The sequence below is a fragment of the Telopea speciosissima genome, chromosome 11 (assembly GCF_018873765.1).
Source record: "Telopea speciosissima isolate NSW1024214 ecotype Mountain lineage chromosome 11, Tspe_v1, whole genome shotgun sequence".
NCBI classification, from domain to species: Eukaryota; Viridiplantae; Streptophyta; class Magnoliopsida; order Proteales; family Proteaceae; genus Telopea; species Telopea speciosissima.
Genome location: NC_057926.1, coordinates 48,125,626 through 48,145,015, shown reverse-complemented (window position 1 = coordinate 48,145,015; position 19,390 = coordinate 48,125,626). Strand labels below are relative to the sequence as shown.

At 38.7% G+C, this 19,390-nt stretch overlaps 2 protein-coding genes across 5 annotated transcripts; one reads left to right on the top strand and one right to left on the bottom strand.

The window, feature by feature from the left end:
* Positions 1-1,085: 1,085 nt before the first annotated feature.
* On the top strand, positions 1,086-8,755 carry LOC122646133 (methyltransferase N6AMT1-like). Of its 4 annotated transcripts, XR_006330566.1 has the most exons (5): positions 1,086-1,168; positions 5,693-5,803; positions 6,435-7,227; positions 7,929-8,022; positions 8,379-8,755. XR_006330566.1 is itself a non-coding variant. In XM_043839625.1 (4 exons), exons 2-3 carry the CDS (start codon positions 5,702-5,704, stop codon positions 7,212-7,214), a joined length of 882 nt encoding a protein of 293 aa, XP_043695560.1. In that variant the 5' UTR covers positions 1,086-1,168; positions 5,693-5,701; the 3' UTR covers positions 7,215-7,227; positions 8,379-8,755. The 4 variants fall into 4 exon arrangements, 3 of the variants coding, with proteins under 3 accessions (XP_043695560.1, XP_043695561.1, XP_043695559.1); XM_043839625.1 differs by lacking the exon at positions 7,929-8,022; XM_043839626.1 differs by lacking the exon at positions 7,929-8,022 and having other exon boundaries at positions 8,318-8,755.
* A 3,136-nt stretch (positions 8,756-11,891) lies between these two features.
* Positions 11,892-17,108, bottom strand: LOC122646134 (expansin-A13-like). Its single transcript, XM_043839627.1, has 2 exons — positions 16,531-17,108; positions 11,892-12,214 (listed from the first exon to the last, which is right to left on the bottom strand). Exons 1-2 carry the CDS (start codon positions 17,025-17,027, stop codon positions 11,905-11,907), a joined length of 807 nt encoding a protein of 268 aa, XP_043695562.1. The 5' UTR covers positions 17,028-17,108; the 3' UTR covers positions 11,892-11,904.
* Between the last annotated feature and the right edge of the window lie 2,282 nt (positions 17,109-19,390).

Below are 19,390 nucleotides of genomic sequence, written 5' to 3'. Positions count from 1 at the left end.
GATGAACTTACAAAAGATCAAGAGATATCATTAATTGTTTTGTTTGCTGATGTGACTCTTCAAAATCCCACCACTTTGTCGGTTACTATTCATGGGAAAAGTAACTTTATCTCAATATTTCCACCCCAACATAATTCCACTAATATGTGGGTCACATCTTCCCAACAATCCCACCCCACCTTCCCCTCTAAACAACGAGGCCTGATTGATAGACAAATCTGGTATGGGTACCCTCATGGGACTCAATTGGACAAATTGAACAAGAGAATCTATTGTTCTAGCAATGTTACTCTTTTGCTCAATGAATTCAAACATGGTTTACAACATTCCCCCCCCCCCCCCCTCCCCCCAAACAATGGTTTACAACATTCCCTTCAATTAAAATCATCTATAGTTTGGGCATCTTGCGGTGCCTTGTAGTTCGGGCTTGAGAGCTCGACACATGGAAGATGCTTGCTCTCTTTCTCTATCTTCTGGGTTTTAAGAACCAGATTAGACATTGATCTGATCCCCATTTTGACTGATTCGCTCGTTCGATCCTTGTATAGAAAAACCCTAAAATGAATTAAAACATCGATTCTGGGTCGATCTAGACCCATTCAAGGACTGATCCAGAACCTGATCCGGATCCTGATTCCATGCTTTTAAATGACCTTGCTGCCCTGCCCTCCTATGAACCCTGCCCCAATTTGATGGATCAAGATCGTCTCTAGGGAGGCGTGTGCCCAGGATGCTGCCAGGGGGCATCCAACGGTTGAGCTGTGTTGCACACATCTTGGCGCATGCCTAGGGATATGTACGACACAGCTCAACGGCTGGTAGCACCCTGGGCGTACCGGGCTCCCTGGAGGCCCGGAGACGAGCTAAATACTAATTTGACCTTAGTAATACATGCATATTGGGAGATCGATAAAAAAATTTCCCTTCTCCATCCAGTTTCCAACCCTTTATTTCCCTTGTTTCCTACTCTTTATCTCCCTTGCAGCCAAACGAGGCTGGGACTAATAAAGAGCGAAGAAAGAAACCAACAATCGAGGCTTTGGCGCTCATCTTCATCCCAAATCTCAACGTTCTCTGTGTTGACTCTCTCTATTTCTTACTGTTTACGAGTTGCTTCGAGAACTGCGTGTTACTAAGGAACGCTTATCTTCAGTTGTAAAACCTGAAGGTATCTTTGGTTTTTTATGCTCCTCATAAAACAAATTTTTTTTTTCTTTCTAAACTTAATTCTTTGTGTTTACTTTTGTTGTAATTTGATGTTGTTACCGGAAATTTGATAGGATGGGTGAAAAACCCATCTTTTGTTCCCTTGACTGTTAGTGATAAGCAATATAATTTTATTTTTCTTCCCCATTTCTTGGAGCTGATATGTTTTGTTAAATAATTTTATGTGGTTTTTCCATTCATTGAAACCCTAAGTTTCTGGAAATCCTTAAACACAATTAGGTGGCGATAGTGCAAGCATCAGTTGTTGATATTTTCGTATCTCCTGGTTCTCTGCATATCAAATTTATATTGATTTATTCGAGGGTTGTCAAGTCTTAATTTGTTTTTTTTTTGGGGGGGAGGGGGGGGGAGGGGTTGGTGTGCTAGAAGGTTTTTAAGTCTTTCCAAGTCTATAAAATTGCTGTTTTCTGGTGTTTGTCCGCGTAGTGTTATTGATTAGAGAAATGATGCCTTCTTCACCTGCGGATGTTTATTCTGTGGAATGCTTAATCTTCTTGTATTCTCTCCACATGATTATGTACTAACATTAACTAGGCCGGGTGTGAGGGCCCGGAGTAAATTTTACCCACTGTAGCCTCTTATATATTTTATCAATAAAAATGAGATTAGATATTTTCATTAGTGGTGTGAGTGATATACAATAAGAAAAGCTATACTAAAGTACGCGAAAGACTTAATGAATCTGTTTGCAAGCAGAATACCAAGTTCAGCGTCCTATTCATATATATATTAACCATTTCGATTTTGTGCTTTGAATATGAGCTAGGTCATGCCTTCTTCAATATTTGAAGTTTTGTCTTCCCAACCATTGCCTTTTCCCAGTGGAAGCAGTCCGAAAATTATGTTTTTTTCCTCACTACACTGTGTTGGAAGAAACATAGTAGCTTGTCGAAGCATGCAGAGCTTGCTTATAGGGTTACTACTAAAGTGAGAGAGCTGGTTTTACTTTGGGTGAAGTTTATAGAAATTTGGGGAATGGGAATCCATGACATGTGGGCCAATTTGGATAGATTTTTCAGTAAACCCTCTTTGTATTTGGGGAAGAATAGCCCTTTCTTTTTGTTTAACACTGGTATTAAACTTTCTTGATTGATTATTTTTTCTGGGTGCGCGGGAGGTGGGGGTGGGGTTGGATGGAGAAGGTTCTTTATCCCCCCTGATTAAAAGAAAAGGAGGAAAATACTGTAGGTCATGACAATGATGCTACAATGGGTAAGAAAAATTAGTGGCCAAGAAAATTTAGTGGTATATACTTATATCTGGATCCGTTACTTATATATACAATGGGCAACCACTGTTTCAAATTATTAACGATAACTCAACTCAGCCTTATCCCATCTAAATGAGGTTGGCTACATGGATCCTCTTTCTCCAATAAGCTCTATTTAAAGCCATACTTGTTACTAGTCCTAAGCTATCTATGTCTTTTCTCACCACTTCTCCTAGAGTAATTTTAGGCCTATCTCTGGCTCTTTTAACTCCTTCAATCTGAATCAAATCATCCCTCCGAACTGGAGCACTCAAAGACCTCCGTTGCAAATGTCCACGGCACCTCAAATGAATTTTCACAACTTATCATGTATCGGAGCTACTCTCAAATTAGCTCTAATTTGTTCATTCATTATTTTACCTTTTCTAGTTTGAAATGATTAACAAATGGACTGAATATAGGACTGGCACACCACAGGATCAAATTTAACGTGAAAAGTGGAACCACTGCTGATAAAAATTTGAATGACTGTTCAGAACTTTTTCTCTCATTTTCTTTCTGTATTAGCTATTGTTGTTGAAAATAAGTACAACGTACATCTCGAAATCTCCTCTATGTAGGATCTTGATCCCTTCATCACTCAAACCATATGATTCGTGATGGTACTGCCCAAAAAGAGAGAGAGAGCATCTCTCTCTCTCATCCATTTTTTTGTTTAATTTTTTGCCCATGAAACTGATCTACTATACAAGTGCCGTTCCCGCCGGGGGGGGGGGGAGCTGTATATAGTGCGAAATCAAGTTCATCAGATGAATGCTGTACCAAGATGTTCCACAAGTTGCTATTTTATCTTCCTTTGATATTTCACTGAAACCATGATGGGCAACTTTAACATATTTGTGGTGATCAATCAAGCGAAATGCGTTTTTGTTAGCTTCTATTGTTACTTAAAGGCTGAACTTGGCAACTGAAGTTGATGCCAAATCACATAATTCATGGGTAGCAAACAGAGTTTTTATCTAAACAGGGTCATTAGAGCAACTGAGAGCTAGGTCTACACTCCCCCCCCCCCCCCCCCAAAAAAAAAGATCCTTAAATTAAGGAACATTTAAATCAGAATTTACAACTGTTTCCCTGTTTACTTTTCCAGATGACTAGTAAAGTGTAAAACCATCTTTGATTTATCAAAACTAAGATATAATCAACCTGACCATGCAAGCAGTTCAAATATTACAAGAAAGGTTAGTGAGAACAATCTGTAGAGCCAAGGAGAGAGATTATCTTTTTCATCTTGCATACTGCTACTTGTAGCACATAAAGGCCATTACCTGAAGACTTCCGGGAATAGCAGACAAGCATACCTCAAATTCCATCAGTTGCACTGTAGACAATGACCCCCCCCCCCCAAAAAAAAAAAAAAAAAAAAAGAAGAAAAGGATTGGGGAAAGGGACTGACATAACCAGTTTTCTCCACCAAGAAGGAATTCTGGGAAAGATATAAATTTTAAAAGTGTTCTTTACTTTGCTTCTTGAATCATTGCAGAAAAATTGTGTGTGGGGGGGGGGGGGGGAGAATATTTCTCGTTTGTTTAAGCTGACAATAAGAAAAATCTACACAGATCGGTAAAGTAAGAAAACTTATGAAGTCTGAATGCTTGATCTAATAGCCATCTACACACAAAACTTGAATACATCCTACTGCTCAGGACCCTGAACATACCAAAGGAACCTAATAAGAGTGGCCACAGTTAATTATTGTGAGAAGCCAGTATTTGTCAGAATAAGCTGTAGCAGGAATGCAGTGTTATCTCTTCTAAGGTCTTATTAAGCCTGGGATTTTTACTAAGTAGTGGATCCCTCATTGGAATTCCTGTCAAGTTCAGTGTATTAATCCAAGTTATATGCTCTAAACTATAGTGTATTTCTTTTCATGTTTTGTTAAGAGAAAGAGAGGGGACTTTTTCTTTGGAAGGTGATGTGCGTTTCACGAGCTTTGAGAGAGAGAGAGAGAGAGAGAGAGAGAGAGAGAGAGAGAGAGAGAGAGAGGATTACTGGTGTATTGGTTCAAGGTTTTCCTTTCAGGGTTAAAGTGACAAAACAGTATTGACCAGAACCTGCGTAGAGCAAGAGAAGAAGAAGAAAGATGAAAAGATAAGAGAAGATAAGAGAGAAGAACTGATTGATTAGGGTTTCTGGTTGTCCCTAATAGCATATAGTTATAACATAAGAATAACGCCCCCCCCATGGACTGTAACTTTCTTTACAAGTATATAACAACAACTCAGCCTTTTCCAAAAAAAAAGGAAAAATGGATCCTTACCCCAAAAAAAAAAAAACCTCAGGGAGACCCATCTAAATGGGGTTGGCAACATGGATCGAAGTCCTCCAAACATCTCTATTTGAGGCCATGCTTGAGAGAAGGCCCAAACTATGCATGTCTTTCTTCACTACTCCTAGGGTCATTTTAGGCCTGCCCCTAGCTCTTTTAGAACCTTCAATTTGAATCTGGTCACTCCTCCGCACTGGTACATCCCGAGGCCTCCATTGAACTTTCTTGACAAGTATACTGCAGTAATTTCAACAGTAGTCAATTTGAATCTGGTCACTCCTCCGCACTGGTACATCCCGAGGCCTCCATTGAAATTTCTTTACAAGTATACTGCAGTAATTTCAACAGTTAGAACGGAGAGAGATAGAGCTCTTGGTTATCCTTGTTATTTGTTATAGGTAGCAAACCCAAATACTCATTTTGTGGATGTGGGGCCACCAAGCTGAACCAAGTAAAATTGTTGTCTCCTGTGTTTATGGCTTTCTTTATATTTCTCCTACTTACTATTTGACTGCACCGAGCATGTGGTTGTGGACCTAAATTCCTGCAATTTTGTTTTGATTGTGCTAGTTGTTAATATCAGGGAATTGTGGCATTGCTTAGTTGGTAAAAGCTGTGTATTTTGATACAGTTAATAAAAAAATAATGATATGGAGAATTTTCTCCTCCATAATATTAACTTTTAGTTGTCATTTTCCCTTTTTATATTACCATATCCTTTTCAGTTGGGAAAAGGCTTAGCTGAGTTGAATTGAATTGAATTAATGCTATTCCTTTTTTCGCCCCTTAATTCTAAAGCATTTGTATATGTTCATTGATGAAATTCTTGTTTTTAGAGATGACCAATGTACTTTTTGCAATTTTTTATTTATGCATCCGTTTTCCATTGTTTGATTCTGATATATTTCCCCCAAAATATGGTTCAGGTTCTACTAATGTTGGGAGTTGACATGGAACCCAAGATAGAAGCCAATGCCGTAATGCCGTCCTTGCCCTCCATTAGAGCAAAAGAAGAGGACCAACAGAACAATAGACCAGTAAGCTATAAAGCTGAGAACTTCTTCCGTAGCTTTGTCAAGATTTTTCATTGCAAAGGAAAGCAAAGTGTTGTGATTAGTTCAGTGATTAAACCTTGAATTTGTTTTACTTTATGAGGTTTCCTGTGATAATGTTGTGGGCTTTGAAACCTTTATTAACGCTGTCTTTTTTCTCATGTGGAGGGGTCACATGCTATAACCTGACCATCAAAATCATTCAACCCCCTGAATTTGCTGCATGTATAGTTACCTTGTCAATCAGCTCCATGGGCCACCTCATATTGCAATTTTCTTCTGTGAACAAGACCTCTTGAATTTTCTGGTTTTCTTGAAGAAGTGATATGTTTTCCCATATTGCATAAGGCTATGGGGATTAAACTTGCCACATGGAAAGGGGATGCCCTGAGGAACACATGAAAATTTTTTACTGTTCAAATGAGCTCCCACATATAATTTTTTTTTTTAAAAACTGCAATGCTTCACTGTTTTGTCACAGTAGCAACCATACCCTATTTCTTCTTTTGAGGTTCCATATTTAAGAATATCAGTTCTCCGTCAAGCCTTTGGCTTCTCATTTTTCTTGTGTTTGTGCATGTTTCACTCGAGAACTTGAACCTTGTCATCTCTGCAGGTCTCATACAGAATGTCTACTAGAAGTGCTCAAATCCGGCTTGTGAGCTCCCATCCTGAGGTTTATGAACCCTGTGATGATTCTTTTGCCTTGGTTGATGCATTACTAGCTGACAGAAATAACCTGTTAGAGCATAGGCCAACATTTTGCATAGAATTGGGTTGTGGTAGTGGTTATGTGATCACTTCACTAGCAATCATGCTAGGGCAGGAGGGTGCTGGTGTCAGTTACTTTGCAACTGATATTAACCCGCATGCAGTGAGAGTGACCAGGGAAACGTTGGAGGCCCATGGGGTCCACGCAGAGGTGATCTTGACGGATATTGTATCTGGGTTGGAGAGACGGTTGGTGGGTATGGGGGATGTGATAGTTGTGAACCCACCTTATGTACCAACACCAGAAGATGAAGTGGGTCGTGATGGGATTGCTTCTGCATGGGCAGGAGGTGAGAATGGGCGGAGTGTCATTGACAGGATCCTACCCATTGCAGATAAACTTTTGTCGGAAAGGGGTTGGTTGTACATGCTCACGCTAGCTGCTAACAACCCCTCTCAAATATGCCGTATGATGAGAGAGAAGGGCTATGCTTCCCGAATTATTGTCCAGAGATCCACTGAGGAAGAGAGCCTCCATGTTATTAAATTCTGGCGGGATACTGAAATTCAGGTGGGAACTAAGGAGCAAATCACAGAAAATAGAACTCCTTCAGAAGTAATGGAATCTCTACTGTCACAAATTCCTCGCTTGGCTTTCTGGAGGAGTGGCAGCCGCGACAGCTGAATGCAGGAAACAGGTATGCTTCGTTATGTTCTGTAATTGCTGGAATTGTAGATGCATGGATTTCTTTGTTTCTTCTGCATTATATGGTGGTATTGATGGATTCAGATGTACCTGAGTTCACCAGAAATAAGTAATTTTCTTTCAAAATTCTCTCACTGAATGTTAAAAGTATTTCACTGAGTCTATTCTGGCAACCTTTATTTGAGTTGGTTGCAATACACATTTGGGTAAGTAGGGTTTAGTTCCATCTCTGTCTTTTTTTTGGGGTGTGTGTGGGTGGGGGGGGGGTCGTCGTTAGATTAAAAATGACCCTCCGTATATTTTTTAGAGTCTTGGAGATTTAACCTGTACGTCCCATTCTAATACTGTATTTTGGTCATTGATTTTGATGCTTAGTTTGAGAATACCAACTGGCTGGCTTTAGAGCTGTTCCTAAAAAAGCCCAATTTTGTCTGAATATATTCTACCTTTGAATGCAGATCACTCTCATGTGACTGACTAAACCATATGGAAGATCATTACCAACAAGAAAAGGAGACCTTTGGAGCAGTCTGTATTTATTTCGCAGTGTTGTCCATTCCATTTCCCTCCATATTTTGAGTCGGGAACCGTTTTTTTTCAGTATGGAATGTTAGAACTGCAATTACATAATCCAGCAGAAATCTGGAAAGGAATCTCTGTGTTTTATTCGAATACATCTATGTACCTTATCAGGAAGCTAGGGTCCTTTCTGCTCAAGGGTATTTCTCTTTTTCTTGGAGGAGATCTGCCAATTCAATTGCAGGCAAATTGGCTATGGGTGGCGTGGGTAGGGAGTTTGTAGACGGGTCCTTATCCTCTCATGTCGTCACATCATGTGTTATGCATTGGGCCTATTGTAGTTGTATTCTATTCGTACTCTTCGTACTTTTTATTTACAAAAGCTGCTATTTATTTAACACCCCAAAAAAAAGTATAATAATAAAAAAAAAAGAACTATTAAACAGGAATTTTCTTCAGGTATGCTTGGTGAAATAGTTCCCCAAATATTTGGCTATACATTCTCTCTTCATGTTAAATTACAAAGCATTCTATCAAATTGATTTATCTCTGCTCTTGTTTAGGTTGAATATCTTTGCTTTGCTTCCTTCTTAAATTGGCTCGTCTCTTGGTTCTCTGAACCAAGGCCATCAAAATCTGAGTTGCATCATATGGCCAGTTTGAGAGCCATCCTCTGTTGGAGCATATGATTTTATCATAACAAATGGTTCATGATGGATCTAACCTCAAGGATATCCGAGAACTCTGTCGTATTCTCAAGTTTCATCAGTCCCTGGGTTTTCTGCTGGTTGTCAACCTGGGAGCAGAGTACATGATTGTGAAAGCAATTTGGAGAACCTTATCTGCTTTTTAAAATGAAACTCTCGCATAGTACCATGGGGAAACTGCTCAGTTTGCATGGACTATTACACTTCGCTATATAAGTTTGGAATTATTTTATTTTTCTAATGCACAGGATCTTTAATACTTTTGTTCATTGCCATATTATAGCTCTGTGCCAACTTAGACTTTGAATGGTTGGGAATGCTACTCATTTTTCTGTGGTCTTTTGCAGATTGTGGTCACCAGAGTTTGCTTCTGCTGGTGGGTGGCTCATCTACTGATATTTTAATTTAATAAACACATCAAATTTACTTAGGAATATAGACATATTATTTGTACATAAGTAGGTTAAGCATTTAGGCCTTCAAATTGGAGTAAAATAATTCATTGTAAAATTTTCATCTCCATGTTAGAGGTTCTATGGTATTTATTTTCACTGAACATCAGTTTTGATCCATATTTATTATTTCTATTTTTAATTATCCTTTTTCGTTTTCTAAGTTTAAATGCTAAGAAATGGCATGAACTTTGAGTGGCCCAGTACAGGTTTTGCAAATGTATCTAATACTGGTTTGGAAGCTCAACTAGCAAAAATGTGTGTGAATTGCATGTTTATCTGAGCTGTGAACTGAGTGGAAAATTAGAACATGGAGTGGGTCTCCACCTTCTACTTTCTAATCCCATAAAAGAATAGGATCTCTTCTTCAAAGAAAACCTTAAATTAATTTGAGATAACATAATTATTGTCCATGAAATTATTCATTATATGAAACACTACAAGGGAAAATAAGGATGAGTAGCAATCAAGCTTGATATGTCCAAGGTCTATGATCGATTGGAATGGGGCTTTATCCGTCATATGTGAGTTTTTAGGATTTCAACCCAAAGGTGTGTTCTTATCAGCTATTTGATTTCATCTGTTTCGATAGATCCTTGAAAAGGTGGAGTTTTTTATTCTGTGAACCTTCTCGAGGTATTTCTCAAGGTTGTCCGTTGAGTATGTATTTATTCATCATGACAATAGAATGTTTATCTTGTTTATTATCAATATATTGGGATCTAAATCTTTTTAAAGGAATCAAAATTGCTAGATCTATCCTTGAAATTATACTTTTATCTTTTGCCAAGATATAGGGTACTATCCAAATTATACTTCAACTTTTCATGGACCTATCTGGTTTGTGCATAAACTGTACTAAAAGTGGAGTTCTTTTCAACAAGAACACTCCTGGGTTGAGGAATCAGATTTGTACCAAACTAGGAATGCAGTAAATGACATTATCATCTATTTACTTAGGTTCCCCCTTGCTTGTATATAGATCTAGAAGCCAGTCTCTTCAATCTATTAGTCATAAAGTTCAAGGTAAGTTAGCCTGTTGGAAATCATCTTTAATGATACAGACAGGAGATCAAAAATGATAAAATCTGTTCTTGGGTTCATGACTACCTACTAAGTAGGTCCTATTTAATGTCTTGCTTTCTTTTTCCAAAGACAATTTGCACACACTAGGACTCTATGACTGCCTAGTTTTGGAGAGGAGAATCTACTGAAAATAAGATGATTCTTTGATGTCTTAGAATGAAATGTAAACAAAAAATTTAGGTGAGTTGGGAATTGGGATATAGAAAATTCTATTCGTAATGAATCCATTCTTTTAAGGCAAGGATGGAGACTTGTGACCAGCTCTAATGCATTGTGGGGTCAAGTACTCAAGTTCTTGAGACTAAATTCCTAGGGGTTGTCTTCTTAGCCAAATTTTTGTGCTGAAAAAGGGATCTTGGATAATGGAAAAGAATATCCCACATCATACCACAATTTCAAAAGAGTATAAGTTGGAAGGTTGGTAAAGGGTGAATTGATCAAAAATTGGGAGGGGCCATGGATACCCCGATGGCCATAACTTTTTATTGGATTAGGGGCAAGCCCAATTTCATCCTTTTATTTTGTTTCTGAACTAATTCTTAATCGGTGCTGGAATTTTTCTTGAATCTTTTCTATTTTTCCCCAGGGATATTGCATCCTTAATTGTAAGGATCCCTTTCGCTGCCACTCCCTATTCAAAGTTCCTGTTCTGCCCTTATACAAAGAATGAGATTTTGACTACTAAAGTGGTTATGCCAAACTATTGCAGTCTTTCTTTCTTTAATTCTCAAGTGCCCCTCTACCTTGATCTCAATGATAGCATTACCTTAGGGAAATTATTGTGGAAGATGAAAGTCTACTCTAAATTTAAGATGTTCTTATGGAAACTTTTTCATGGAGGTCTTGTTACTAGGGGTACTGGCGGAAATGAATTGGTCCCTGTTCCTTGGCTAACAGGGGCTACTTGAGAAAATCTGTAATTTTGGATGATGAGTTGTCTGAGACATGAATTTTTTTAGGGTATATTACACGTCACTGCTGGTTTTCAAATGAAACTCGGATCACTTCCTGGTTTTTTAAAAAACTCAAATCACCTTCTCTATAGTAACGGTGTTAGTTATTGGTGTGAAAGGACTATTTTATCCTTGACTAAAACATTAAAATTAAATTTACAATACTACCCTTTGTTCATCTTCAACATTGGTCAATGGTAGTTTAAGGATTTAAATTTATTTAACTAGCTGACATCATCACTTAACAGCATAAAACTAACAGTAGAGACTAATTTGTCATATTGGGGTCTAAACCAGGAGGTGATTTGAGTTTTTTCAAAAACCAGGGGCTGATCTAAGTTCAGGGAGTGACATGTAATTTACCCAATTTTTTAAGATAACCTATATGGTATCCATTAGTCCTGCTGGTTTGAATTCCCTGTCTGACCATTTGGGATTTTTTCTAGTTTTCAAAACTTTGGGCTGATCACATTAGCCCTTCTATAATCTCCACACACCAAGGAGTCAAAACAGATACTCAACTAAGACAAGATGCAAAACAGAACAAATTGCTCACCAAAAATAGGGGGGGAAAAAACAGAACAAATTGCAGCTCTGCAAAGCATTTCTTTTCATTTCCAGGATAGCTCATGTATATAAATAATACAAAAATTCCCTTAAACATTGCCACCATCTGTGTTCACTTACATGGCATTGCCCAATCACTTCCACTCAAACATTGCTAAATGCCCTCTCCTGCCTTGTTGGGTTTCCCTCAGACCGCCCCCAAATCACCATTTCTTCTGATTCCCACCTAATATTCTTTGTCAAAACACCAAAACTCGATGCAGAATCATTGTTTGAATCCATAATCAAGCCCCTCTTTTCCCTTATTTCAGAGAAAACAAAATTAGTGGAATTGGTTTCCTAAATTGCTCTGTCCTTTTTGTTTGTTGTTGTTGTTCAAGTGTTCCTATGGTTTGAATTGTTTCCCTTCAAAGGTCTGCCCAAAATTCCAGTCCTTAGGTGCAACATTGTAAGATGTAACTGTTGCTCCATCACTTGCGGTGACCTCAAATGAGAGGGGTTGATTCTTTAGATCAGCATTTATGTGCCAGTTTTGGCCCCAATTCCTGCCCATCTGCAGCCACCCTGTGTTTGATCCCTTAAACTTCACAGCCACTACATCTCCAGTGCCCGCAACATTGCTGATCAAGACCGAGTAGAAATAACCAGAGCCATCAATTGTAAAACGAATTCCACCTTCCTTTCTGCATTTGATCCTGTTCCAATTTATGCTAGCAAAGTTAGAGAATAGCCAACTCTTGAGAGGTTAACTCATAAATAAATGATTTCATGCACTATTTAGAAATACAAAATAGTAGAACACTAAGGGTGGTAATCACTGAAAGAACTACCAGTTTGCCAGGTTTGGAAGCTGAAATTTCAGCCCAATTAAATTTGTCTCAAATTTTGCAGTTTTCAATTGGCATTTTCCAGATTGGCTCAGATAGAACCAATGGAACCATGAATTTTAAAAAGACTGCCTCACCTGCAAGGTTCTTTCCTGCTTATGTTGAGTCATCTCAATCTACATGTTAAAATGTGCTCTAGATCAGAACCTATTCCAAGAATAAATACCAAACACATCCAAGAATTACATATGAACCCACGAGGACATGTACAGCCTACACCATCCACAACCACAATAGGCAAGGGTTTGAGGGGGGGGGGGGGGAAGAGCAGAACTCAGCATGAATCCTAGCTTGAAGATTCTTCAAAGTTAGCTAGCAAATCTACAGGTTTGTGAGCTTCTCTAAACACATGATTGAATTTCACTTCATGCAAGAACCACAGTTCAGGTTAAGTTGATTAAAAGAATTTTGCTTCTTGGACAACCTTACCTAACCAAATCTGTATCCAAGAAAACAAATAACAAAAGAGGATGATTAAGTGGTGAGTGTTGAGCACCTACCAATGATCCTTGAGTTAAGTATGGTTCCTAGGATTTGGTCAGCAGTGTCCTCTACTCCAATCATATGTATGACCATGGAAGGGCATGCTGCTCATAAGACTTGAGTTCCTAAGGCCTTGAAATCTAACGCAGAGGAAGCCTTTCTCACTAAGAATGTTTAGGTGATGGGATCTGTCTGAGGATTGATGGACCACAAGCCCCATTATAAAAACTTAACCTTCACAAGCAGGGTTTTAAAATGCATAATCGGTGACGGAAGCTGTCAGTGCCAATTCCAATTTGATTCGGATCAGAATCGACTTGAATCCATATGGAAAAGCCCTATTATCAGCATATTCAAGGAATATTCCAACGATTTTGGTGTTTTTATCCAGGATCGGTGACCTCTGATTCCGACTGAATCGGGCAACTCTGATTCTTGAAAACCTGTTCAAGCCCCATTTTACAAACTTAACCTAAGGAAAGCAGATGATCTGTCAACCATTTACCTTAAGTGCAGCCACATGCAGCATCAAAAAGCATCTAAAGGGTATTTTTGTGAGTACATATACCAAGTAGTTTATTTACTAGAACATACTGAAAATGCCTTTTAATTATTGATAATTGTGGCTACACAAAATGTGGCCACACCACCACAGAGATCCAGTTGGCACAGAAGGGAAGATAATCAAACAGTTTGTGCCTAATCTAAAAAGAAAAGTAGAATTGACCATTTTCTAGGGCATAAAACCAACTTTGAAGGAATGCCTGGTAATAAAGCTAGAATTACACCAAGTGAGTGGAATCTCAGTCACCATCTTTTCTTAACCTACTTACACTGAGCAGAAAACATGTAAAGGATAGTTTGGCAAATAGAAAGATCACTATCAATTAATATACTCTTGAAACACTTTTATTTTACTATTTGGTAACCCCAGCATTGTTACCAAACAGATCATAAAAGGACTCACAGTAGCTAGAGGACACACTACCAAACCAAATAAAGAAGCAAAAGGAGAAAAACAATGATGACTTCACGAGGGAATTCAGTAATTCACACTTTCTTTCTATCTCCATTGTCAAAGAAAGAGACTCTATTCCTATTGCATTGCAGACTCTTCTCATCCTTGCAAGTATTGGTGTAACCAGATTGGAATTAGATTGGATTCAAAATGGTATTTATATGGGCTGTAACCAAATAGGATCTGAATTTGGCTAAGAAAGGATTCAAGATTGGTTATATCCACTTTAATTAGAAAAAAGGGAGAGGGTTCTTTGAGCAAGTGGCATAGGGGAGCCAATCAATGGGATGTGGCACAACGGTATCATACATAGGAGGGCGACAAGGTCATTTCATGTGAGAGAAAAAGATAAACACAAAAGTGCTAGTGTATCCTACTCCAGCGGTTCAGAGAAGATTTTACCAATCAAATCGAAGCTTATTCCGAATCCATCAAGATGGATCGAATCAGATTCAGAGCCCTCATAAGGGTGTTTTGTCTTTTTTTCTTTTTTTTGGTGTGGGTAGAAATAAGATCTACTGAAGAGAACAAATTACACTCCCAATTCCTAAAACAACGTCATCAAATAAACAAAGATCAGAATTGGGCCAAACTATCCTATCCGTAAATAGACAGAGCCCGCCCTCCTAGCAAGGGAGTCTGCAACAGAGTCAGTAACCCTTGGAAGAAACTGTAAAAAACATTCGTTCAGATGAGATGACAAGTGTCTAATGTCAGCAATTACTGACCGAACATGTAGGACTGAATCCTTATCTTTGGTTGTTAAGTATTGAGATTCCTTCCACATTATCGCACTCAACAACCAACTTTTACGCTCCTTCAGTTGGCTAATAAACATTCACGAATGGATAAAGCTTCTCCCACCAAAATATCAGTAAAATAAATTGGATCAGAGACAGCAACCCAAGGGATTTATAAAATAGTGTAATTCTACCTATCAAAATATAAAATAGATAATAAATAAGAGTATTCCTATCCAACGACTGAAATGTTGAACGCGATCATGTAACAAGATAGTGTATGAAACCTTTGAACATAAAACATATAAAGTAGACCAGAAGGTTTCAGTGCTGACTTTAGCATTGCCTGTCTCTGTATCATCCCCACCAGCTTACTATCTTATGTCATACTCATACATGGGTGGGTGCCCACCACAGCCCACTCTATTTAATCAAAGGAAAAAAGAACTCTGTTTGGAGGCGTGGCCTAACCAAAATGCCCAAAGATTCTTTTTCTTAATCGGTCTATGCAAGTGGCACAAAATTGGTGACAGAGGATCTGAACCTAACCCTAATAAGTATTCTCGTTATTGGTGAATGGTCCACAGCTCTAGATCAATTTTCTTATCAAAATCGCCTTATTATAATAAAGGGAAAAGGCTGGGCACATAGGGATCCGGCTCCTCTGCAGCGTGGGGTGCGCGCTGCAAGATGACCGGTGCGACCCCAAAGTCAACACGTGGCTAAGATGTCGTTCTGATGGCGAGGATGGATGCGCATCACCGAGCTGGATGCACATGCGATGGAGTGAAGGATTTCCAGCTGGGTGATGACCGTGGTGCACATCCATCCCCACCGTCGGAATGGCACCTCGGCCATGTGTTGAGCTTGGGGGTTGCTTCGGACATCTTCCAGCGCACCGCCGCGCTACAGAGGAGCCTGATGCTATAGGGAGAGGGATGGGGCATCGTATAAGAGGACAAGGTTCATTTCAAAGAAGACAGAGAGACACAGAGGGCTAGCTCACAGCACACTGGCTATGTGCCTGCATAGGGCTCCTCTACAATACGGGATGCACCGGAATATGTCTGGCACGATCCTCGAGCTCGACAGGTGTTGCAGAGGATCCTAGGGATCACGTTGGACATTTTGCAGCGCACCCCACATTGCATAGGAACCGGGTCCTTCCTATAAGTAATAATGCATCAATGGAATGTATTAAATTAAATCAAACCCTTTAATCTATTCTATACTAGGCTCGTCCAATCTATCATCCATACATTATATCTGAGTCTTATTAATCACATGACAAAATTCAACCAAGAATTTCCACTATGAAGTCTCGCAATGTCAAAGAAAACTGAACATTTTAAATTTTAGGAAGAAATTTTAAGAATCTCCACATAAAAAAAAAAGGTTTTTCAAACGAATTGCCAATATGCTATAGATTTGGGTTTTTTTCTATGAAAAAAGAGGAATTTTGATTCAGAATGGAACGATACAGCCGATCCGTATCGATATCGATATAGATATACCGCACCATGCCGTAAACTAAATTCCTGAACCTGAACCTATCACCTGAAATGACTACAATGCCCTCCATTATCAAACAATTTCCTAAAGCAAGCGTGCAACCACCATTTCAACCTATATAACAATCTGAATTCTGACAAAAATAAAAGAAAAACAAAACATCCACCGCAAACAACGGTATCAAAATGAAAAAACTGAACTTCATCAAAAAAAAAAAAAATGAAACAACTGAAAACGACGCGTAGGATAACGACCTTAGTCTACCAGCGCAAGTTAGCATAAAGAACAAAAAGACACTCAGAGAGGACACAGGAAAGGGAAAAAAAATAAAAAAAAAGCTGAAGCTACAGATGAGTGAGGAGTGACCTTACCTGCGATACTGAACGGGCATGTTGGATGCTTTCCAAATGGCGATCTTCTCAAAAGCTTCAATTGGAAGCACAAAATGTCGATTCGGAGGGTTGCAGCGGCCACCGGCATCGGCCGTAAGGCCATAGTTGGGAGCACAGAAGTTAGTAGCGGTGACGATGATGGAGGTTCCAGGGATACAATACTTGAGATCATCAACACATCTGAGTTCAAAACAGGCACCGCAGATCTGACCCTTTTCGAATAGAACGCTGCTTAGACCTACTGTGGCCTGGCCATAACCTCTCTTCACCAGATCGCCGTATCCACACGCACCCCCCACCGTGTCCCGAGGATCCAGAGCTGCGTAGTAGGTTGCTCGTGCTGATCTCCATTCCGACATCGCTGGTGATGATGATGAGGAAGAAGAAGAAGAAGAAGAGGAAGAAGAGAAGTGGGCAAGGATGGTTGAGGTAGCAAAGTATAGCATTGTTAGGGCGTGTATGATTCTTAACGGCATTTTTGGGGTTTCTCTGCGTAATCGATCTGTGGGAATTTGGGGTTTTGAAGTGGGAGGCAAAACACAGAGAGAGAGAGAGAGAGAAGAAGCTTGAAATGGTTTTAATGTTCACTGGCTAGCCATTTTGAGATTGATCTTGAAGGCTCGGTCGAGTGGGCTTGGGCCGAAGTTTTGGTGGGCTTAGGATGATGGGCTCGATCAAGGCTTACCAATCCTTGGCATCAGGATATGGAGAGTAATGTTAGGCTATGTTTGGAAGCCAAGAAAAGAAAAGAACAGAAATTAAGTAAGGAGAATTTGTCATCACTTGCCATTCGGAGGAAATAAGTAATCTATTTCCATTGTTATAGAGGACTTTGGACCTCATTGGTGAAGTTTCAGCTCCAAACAAACAGGAAAAGTGCCTCAAGAGTGATTTCATAAAATAACAAAAAAATTATGAGAACGGTTTTCCTTCAATTACGATCATTCTCCCTTGATTGAGGTGTTTAGATGGTGTTCAGAGGGTATCGAGGAACAGTACATGGGAGTTATCGACCTTGTGAATAAGAGACAAAAATTTATGACTGTAGATGGGTGTACTTCCAACCACGACGTAGGAAAACTCCCTCAAAAATTATATGTCAATAGATTCCATTATAGTGAAGTAGGACAAACTTTTTATGACTAGTTGAGTGAACTTTCAACAATCAAGATTTAGGAAAACTTTCTCAAAAAATTATATTGTTGTCAATAGATTCCATTATAGTAAAAGAAGACAAACATTTATGACTCTAGATAGGTGTACTTCTAACAACAACGATGCATGAAAACTTTCTCAAAAAATTATACAAGTGTCAATAGATTCCATTATAGTGAAGTGGTATTATTCTTAACCACCCCCCCCCCCCCTCAAAAAAAGTGGTATTCTTGCAAGAGAGTGTTTGAATGACACCTCTATAGATGTACTTAGAAATTCTTTTTTTTTTGGTAAAGGGTGTATTTAGAATTTGATACCTTGATTCAATTATTCTTGTTTTATTCTCAATAACATGTAGTGCAGTTTTTTTCAATGAAGAAAAATATGTTATTTCACATTGGAGGCTTGGAGCTGCATTTAATGACTTTCAATTTTTGAAACCCTTTTTTAATCCCTAGATTAAATACCGTATTAAATAATTTTTGAAAATACAAAAAAAAAAAAAAAACAAAAAAATAATGTTACAATTCTATTGACACCTTGGGGGGTGTCAATAAGAAAATCCCTTCTTGTAAAGATTAAACCCAAAATAAATTAAGGGAAAAAGTTCTCTGTCCGGGAGTGTGGCCTACTCCAGCACTCCCATGAGTCTATCTCTCTCCTCCCTATGTGAAAAGACACCTCTACCCCCTTATTTTAAGGAAGAGAGAGATAGACACATGGGAGTGTGGCCTACGCCAGCACTCCCGTACAGAAAACTACTTCCCATAAATTAAACATTAGAATTAAAGGGCAAAAGCCCAATATTTGATGGGGGTAAATGAAAACTAGAACAAAGTATAGGCAAAATGTCAGACCTAATTTTTGGTGATAAGAGTCCCAGTTGCAAATGGGCTGAGCTTAGACATGCTCACTCCTGCCCATTTAATAATTTGGTGGTTAAGGAAAAACATATGGCCCAAGACAACCTATCTCACTCAGCCAAACCAATGAGGTTGTGATCTCTATTTCATATGAAAGTTTATTCCTTATTGGGCCTGAACTGAATTGGGACTAAGATTTATTAAGTAGGTCCTTCAGGAGCTTCTTAGCACATATACTAAAAAGTTGTAATCTTACTTCTTTTGTTTCTTGTCTTGTTTTCAAAAGTTATTTAATACAAGAGTAATTTTGTCATTTCACATGATCAGTGACAATTTTTGAAACTGACATAATGATAGATTACTTTCAACTTATTTTGAAAACCTTTTTTTATCCATGACTAAAATAACTTTTGAAAATATGGTAAGAGAGAAAAAAAATAAGGTTACAATCTTGTTGTAACCAATCTTTTTTACAATAAAATTTTAAAAGTAAAGTTACAATCTTGTTATAACAAATCTTTGTTACTACAAGATTTTTCATATAAATATTTATAGGTAGAGAACTACTCTTTAATTAATGGGGGAGAGTTCTCTGTGGGGGAGCACAGAGGCCACGCGTACGTGACAACCAATGAGAGTGCACACACTGGCTTCTCGGGGGATGAGATTTCCGCCTTTCTTGGGGAGAGAGGCGGGGGGTCATTTGGGGTTTAGACCATGGGTCTCAAATAATTTTTGGATAAAATGGGTCTCACAAACAAATGAACATAGGAATTCTGACAAACTAAATGAGTACTACATAATAAACTTTAGTTGAACGA

What these genes read in the sequence shown, in the direction of transcription:
- LOC122646134 (XM_043839627.1), bottom strand. Translation starts at nt 17,027, where the DNA reads ATGCCGTTAAGAATCATACACGCCCTAACAATGCTATACTTTGCTACC. An exon ending in ATGCCCGTTCAGTATCGCAG is followed by an intron (nt 12,215 to 16,530) that starts GTAAGGTCACTC and finishes AAATTGGAACAG; the next exon opens with GATCAAATGCAGAAAGGAAG.
- LOC122646133 (XM_043839625.1), top strand. Translation starts at nt 5,702, where the DNA reads ATGTTGGGAGTTGACATGGAACCCAAGATAGAAGCCAATGCCGTAATG. An exon ending in ACCAACAGAACAATAGACCA is followed by an intron (nt 5,804 to 6,434) that starts GTAAGCTATAAA and finishes TCATCTCTGCAG; the next exon opens with GTCTCATACAGAATGTCTAC.